Raw genomic sequence first — 6870 nt, 5'->3', positions numbered from 1 at the left:
TGCCTCAGTGTTGCAGGCAGGCAGCGCCCCCTCGGCGAGACCCCTGAGAGCCCCCTGCCCTCAGCCTCGACCCGGCTCGGCCCGGGGAGCCTCTGCACCAGCTCTGCCCCGCGGGGAGATGGGCACTGCTTGGCACGTCCTCTCGGGACGGGACGCGTGGCCAGTTTCAGGAGATGCTGCTCCCACATCCAGGCAGAGAGTCAGCGCTCCCCGGGCCGGGCAGCGGCAGCCAGTTGCTCAGGCCCCCCAGCAGCAGGCCAGCTGCTGCCCCTCTTAGGCTGAGTATTTATTTTAAACAAAGGACTAAGCTGGCAAACGCCATTCAGTGTGCCGGCGGATGCACGATACTCCGCTTCTGCTTTGAAGCAGCATTCCCTTGTACACATTCAGATTTTAAAAGCTTTCTGCTTGCCTTTTTTCCTTCTTTTTTTTTTTTTTTTTTTTTTTTTTTTTAATAAATGCATTGGCACAGAACACTACACACCTTTCCCCTGGCCGGCCGGGTCGCCTTTCCAGCGGGGAGGCTCAGGCTCACCCAGCCGTCTCACAGGCGGGCACCCCACCAGTGAGCGGCACACGGGGCACAAGGGCCGCCCCTTGTCCCGCAGAGCCGCTGGGATCACCCCGCGCCCCTGCCCCGCGGTTACACTGTAGTAATGAAGTAATAGGGAATCTGGGCGGGGAACCAAAGCTTAATCCCCCCCCCCAAAAAAAAAAACCCACCCGCCACTGTCAAAGCTCCCCCCGGGGAGCGCGCCCGGCGCCCGGCAGGGGGCGCCCTTGCCACGCGGCTGCCACCTGCGACGGCGGGGGGGCGGGGGGCTTCCCCGCCGGTACCGCCCTGCGCCCCGACAGGGGGGGGCACCGAGCGCGCAGCGGGGTTTTTTGGGGTGGGGGGGTAAACCGTGCCAGCTCGCCAGGGTCAGGGGTTTCCCGTACCGCGCGGGGCAGAGCTCCTCCCCCCCAGCCCCGTTGCCACGGCGGGAGGTAATGGGGAGGGGGGGTACTAAAAATGGGGGGAGGGGCCGGTAAGCCCCGCCGGTCTCCTTCGTCCACCGCGTCTCCCCCCAACCCCCCCGGCGAAGCGCCTGGCTGGGGAGGTGCGCGTCACACCGCCACGAGTCCCCATTGGCCCCTTCTGCCGCGCGTCACAAAGCTGCGAGCGGTGACGCAACGCCGTCCCCATCCCTCCGCTTCTCCCCGCGCAACTCGCGCGTCTGCACCGCGGCGCTGCGCGGGTTGGGGACCGGGGCGGCGGGGGGCCCTTCTCGCTGCGCCCGCCAGTCCTGGAGTCCGCGCGTGCTGCTGCATACGGGGGGCTGCGCTTAGTCTGTTTTAAATAACATTTATACGTATATTTGGCGCTTTTAGCAGGTGAAAAACTGGCAGATACCTCCATAAATAAAATATTAAAATGTAATTGAAAATAATATATATATTTTATATAGTATGTATATATTATACATGTTATTTTTTCCGCTCCGCGGATACCGAAGTTGTACTTTACAGGCAGGATGCTCCGCTGGAAGGCACTGCCTCGTTCGTGCTCTTCGGGATCTCTTTTTCGCCCCGCGCCGGCGAGGAGGGAGGCAGGGAAGGAGGGAGGGACGGGCAGGCACGTCGCGGTGCCCCTGCGCTGCCGCAGGCGGCTTTGAAAATCTCGGTCAGGAGCTGAGCAGCTCAAACCACACGGTCCGGGATCCTCGGCATCTGCTCGGAGCGGGGCCCTTGCCAAATTCCGCCGCTCTGGTATGAAGTTTGGCTGTGCCTGGGATGACCGGGAATGTCGCGGGGGTGGTGGTGGGGGAGCGGTGTAAAAAAGGCAGGGAAAAAAAATAGGGAATGAATGGCAGCGCGGAGCAGGGTGCCTCCGGGCGCGCATCTTGGCACGGCAGGAGCCGGGGGGGGGGGGTCCGCGCCCTCCGCGGGTGCAGGGAGGGGGGTTACACTTGTTACCTGCCCCCTCGGCGAGAGGCCAAAACCGTGCGTGGGGAGGCTGCGCTGCGCGGGTTTTCCAGCGGGGCCGATTGTGGGGCGGGGCGGCCGCGCTGTGCCGCGCTGGGCGCTCCGCCGGCGCGGAGGGGCGGGCTGCGCCGCGCCGCGCCGCGCCGTGCCGTGGCGCGGCGGCGGGGAGCCGGCGGGGCGGCCCGTGGGTGCGCAGGGCGTGGGCGTGCCGGGGGCACCGCCGAGGCCGGCCATGCAGATGGAGGGGGCGGGACGCGGGCGCCGTGACTCGGAGCCCCGGAAGAGCGGAGAAACCCCGTATAAAAACTACTGGGGACCTTTCCCGGGCAGAACTACGAAAGCTCCGGAGACGGCGGCAGCCCGCGGCGGCGGCGAGCGGGGCGGCGGGCGGCGCGGGGCGGCCTCTCCGGCGGCGCGGGGCGGCCTCTGCCCCGGCGGGGGCGCGGAGAGCGGCGCAGGCGGCGGCTCTGCAGGTCGGGCGCCTTCCCCTGCCCTGCAGCACCGCCTGGCTCCGGGGGGCTTTTTCTTCCCCCCTCTCCCCCCTTTTTTTGATTTACTCGCTAGGTGTGTCTCCCCCGCTTTCCCGCTGGAAGGGGCGGTGGGCGCCGTCCGGCGGTGCGGGGCGGCTGCAGGGGGAGCGGAGCTCCGGCGCCGGGTGCGCGCCGCTGCTGACCGCTCGCTTTTCCTCCTCTTTTGCTAGGCGCGGAGGGAGAGGGGCCCCGGGGGGGCAGTGAGGAGCCGGAGCGGTGCCATCCAGCCCGGGGAGGCGGCGGCCGCGCACCATGGCAGACGATGAGAAGGCCGGCGGCAGCCCCGGCGGGAGTTACGCGGGCGGCTGCGAGAGCGCGCACTGCAACGTGCTGAGCTGGGAGCAAGTGCAGCGGCTGGACCGCATCCTCAGCGAGACCATCCCCATCCACGGCCGCGGCAACTTCCCCACGCTGGCCATGCAGCCCCGCCAGATCGTCAAGGTGGTGCGGAGCCGGCTGGAGGAGAAGGGCATCGGCCTGCGGGACGTGCGGCTCAACGGCTCGGCCGCCAGCCACGTCCTGCACCAGGACAGCGGCCTGGGCTACAAGGACTTGGACCTCATCTTCTGCGCCGACCTCAAAGGGGAAGCCGAGTTTCAGACTGTGAAGGACGTGGTCTTGGACTGCCTCTTGGATTTCTTACCCGAGGGGGTGAACAAGGAGAAGATCACGCCGCTCACCCTCAAGGTAAACCTGCCCTGTGCCCAGGCGCCCAGAGCGGGCAGGTGTAAGTGCCTGCTTGCGGGGAACGGGGCACCCTCCCCGCCAGGGGTGGAGGGGTGCGCTGAGGGATGCGGCTGCCCCCCACACCCCAAGACCCACAGGGACCGTGAGTGATTTTTTTCACCCCACGCTTAAAATCGAGGATTGAGTTTGCAGTAAAGCGTCCTGGCTGGGGCTCCTCAGGATTAATTAGTCTTTCCTCCCTCTCCCTCGGTTGATTGCCTGGGAGCGTTGACTTACCTGGGGCGTGTGTGTGCAAGGCACTGCAAATCTCCCAGCTCGGCTGTGTGGCAGCTTGGTTTGCCGGACCCGGTTCCCGGGGTGGCTGGTGGGGCTTAGCTGGCCTTAATATCTGCAAGAAGGAAACACCGTCTCCAAGGCACCCTTTCCTGTGTGCTAAATGCTCCAGCGGAGAGGCGTATTCCCTCCTCTCGGAAACAAGTCGCTCGAGTTAATGAAGCTGAATGCCAAATGCCTTTAAGATTTTTTAGAGGGATTTTTTTGGAATATGGGGCAGATTTGTGGAACCTGCACTGAAAGAGCAGGACCGAGGGGAGTGAGCGCTTGCTAAATTTTTTTGTGGGAGGGAAAAGAGAAGTGGAAACTGATATAAAAGATTTCGTATCTGATTGTAGCAGTGACCTTTTGTGTGTGGGTGCATGGATATTTGGCGTGCGTGCCATGGGCTTCGTGTGTAGATGTATTTAGAAGTGATTGAAAGAAGCAGTGTTGCCATATGCTTCCGTTGCATGACACAGTCCCAGAAGAACGTCCTCCCTTATCATCCCCTTGCAATGACAGCGCTCCAAGCACTTACATTAAGCATTTCTCCTCTGGTTTGTATCTGCAGGCTCCACTAAATCTTTTATGAAACGCTAGGATGGGGTGGAGGTTGGAGGGGATGTGAATGAATGCAGCGAAGGGGAAATTTCTTGCATCTGTGTCTTCCTTCGCTCATTTTGTCTTTCCAATTATAGGAGGCTTATGTGCAGAAAATGGTAAAAGTATGCAATGATTCAGACCGATGGAGTCTCATCTCCTTGTCCAACAACAGTGGCAAAAACGTGGAGCTGAAATTTGTGGACTCTCTGAGGCGGCAGTTTGAATTCAGTGTCGATTCCTTTCAAATCAAGCTGGACTCCCTGCTGCTTTTTTATGAGTGCTCAGAGAATCCGATGACTGAAACTTTTCACCCGACTATCATTGGTGAGAGCGTCTATGGGGATTTCCAGGAAGCCTTTGATCACCTCTGCAACAAGATCATTGCCACCAGAAACCCAGAAGAAATCAGAGGAGGTGGTCTTCTGAAGTACTGCAACCTTTTGGTAAGGGGCTTTAGGGCTGCTTCCGAATCCGAGATTAAGTCCCTGCAGAGATACATGTGTTCGAGGTTTTTCATTGACTTCTCAGACATTGGAGAACAGCAGAGAAAGCTGGAGTCCTACTTGCAGAACCACTTTGTGGGATTAGAGGACCGCAAGTATGACTATCTCATGACCCTTCACGGTGTGGTGAATGAGAGCACAGTGTGCCTGATGGGACATGAGAGGAGACAGACTCTGAATCTGATCACCATGCTGGCCATCCGGGTCCTAGCCGAGCAAAATATCATCCCCAATGTGGCCAATGTCACCTGCTATTACCAGCCAGCCCCATACGTAGCAGATGCCAACTTCAGCAATTACTATATTGCCCAGGTTCAGACGGTGTTCCCTTGCCAGCAGCACACATACTCTACTTGGCTGCCCTGTAATTAAGGACCGAAATTAGTAGACCCAGTGGGGAGAACGTTTTCTCAGATGTAGGAAGGGGTGACGCACCCCTTTGAAATGGGGTGTTTTGTGCAATGATGATCTGCTCTAGTTTTCAAGCTTGGGAAAAGCTTGTGGTTCTTCTAATAAATAACGGGAGCATGATCGAGAAAGAACCCCAAAATAATTGGATCCTACCCCAGAGCACAAGAGGCCTGTCATTAAAAGCAACCAGCTTCCCCTGAAATAAGTGAGGGAGGAATGCTTGATGACAATATGGGTTGGCAATGTCTGCTCCCATAGCTTTGGCATAGAGAAGGTGGGAAAGCCTTATTTTCTTTTATTTTTGTTCTTACTCTAGAATGGGATCTGCAAAAGGGAGAATATGAAAGAAACAAAACAAAAAAAAAAACAACAAAAAGAAAAAAATCACAAAAAACAATTCTATATATATTCAGGAATTAAAAGTTAGAGGCATAAAGCAGAGATAAGCTGAATAAAAATGTATATTGGAATTACTGCATTTGGGGCTTGCAGCAAGTGCCGTCTATGGATTGACCGTGTAGAATGTATAGCTTGCTTGACTAGAATGCTTTACCAGAAACAGCTTGCTCCAAATGAACAGTAGTGGATTGGTACAGTTATAAAAACAGAAACACGTACGATGACAAAGTCCATTATTTCCAGCTGTATGCATGCCTCACATTTTAAAAATGTGAGAATGCAGGAAAACCAGCTGTGGCAAACAGAATATACTCAAGGACCAAAGATTTCACAAATAAGTTATCCGAGCAAAGAAGATACAGTAGAGTATATATATATATATAAAAGAAAAGAAAGATGTTCCTATATTTGTACACACCAACAGTAATCAAAAGTGCCTGATGCCTTCATAAAATTTGAAGTGAGAAAAAAATATAGTTTTGTGGTTTAACCATGCATTTTGTTTTATCAGGGACACAAGGATTAAAAACAAAAAAAACCATAAGCTTGTGAATAAGTGGTGGAGGAAATGCCCTATTTTTTTTCTTGGCAAATACCTGTATAGAGTTAATGTTATGTCGGTGTGCTATTATCCTAGGTACGTGTGTGTATGTGTGTATATATGTTTGTGTGTGTATATATGTACATGTTACAGGTGTATATCTATATATACACACACAATATATATATTAATGTGGTCTAGGAAAATGTAGCAATTAAGGAATGTTTAAATAAAGTACTATGTGTTTTCCAGTTTGCAACAGGATGTCATAGGACAGTGGGCACCTTGCAGTGAATTTTTAACCCACACCTGAGAAATTTGGAGTAAATGAACCAGTCAGGATTAAGGTGGGATTCAGATAATGTCTTTGGTTGCAAGAACAAGGATTACAGTAATTCAGTGGGTTGCTTGTGAGCCATAATAATTCCACAGATGGAGAAACAGATGACTAGCTGATTTTTTTTTTAACTATTTTGTACTGTAATGCCATTTTGACATTTAACCCACTAATGTTGTGACTGCATACCTCCATGATGTGTAATTCAGTGGAACGTGGATCAAAGATAGGTTTATTTAAACCCCCTGACAGCTAAAGAATATTGTATTAGTTGGTGATTTGAACACTAATTGTTAATATTTAAAGGAGTATTTTTAATAGAATGCGTTATGCATTCCAGGACCACTAGAATTTAGCAAATGTGAAATGAACCCTTTTTAAGAGTGTTGCACGATTGCTTAAAATTATATTTTATATATATATATTATATATATATATTTTTATGCAAATATTAAACATCTTTGATCTGGTTGTCACACTGCATTTACAATTTCAGTACTGTACTTTATTTAAATGGAATCACTTTACATTGGAACAATAACTATTCACTTTCATTTCCTCTCCCAAAAGACCAGCAGG

General features: G+C 53.7%; 1 protein-coding gene across 1 annotated transcript; it reads left to right on the top strand.

Annotated features, from left to right (window-relative positions):
• The first annotated feature begins 2678 nt into the window (after nucleotides 1–2678).
• Nucleotides 2679–5357, top strand: TENT5A (terminal nucleotidyltransferase 5A). The gene is made up of 2 exons (XM_075145376.1): nucleotides 2679–3182; nucleotides 4196–5357. The coding sequence occupies exons 1-2, from the start codon at nucleotides 2748–2750 to the stop codon at nucleotides 4973–4975; spliced, it is 1215 nt and encodes a 404-aa protein (XP_075001477.1). The 5' UTR covers nucleotides 2679–2747; the 3' UTR covers nucleotides 4976–5357.
• The last annotated feature ends 1513 nt before the right edge of the window (nucleotides 5358–6870 follow it).

Source organism: Calonectris borealis, chromosome 3 (genome assembly GCF_964195595.1).
Source record: "Calonectris borealis chromosome 3, bCalBor7.hap1.2, whole genome shotgun sequence".
Taxonomy (NCBI): domain Eukaryota; kingdom Metazoa; phylum Chordata; class Aves; order Procellariiformes; family Procellariidae; genus Calonectris; species Calonectris borealis.
This window is presented reverse-complemented; position numbering and strand designations above follow the sequence as displayed.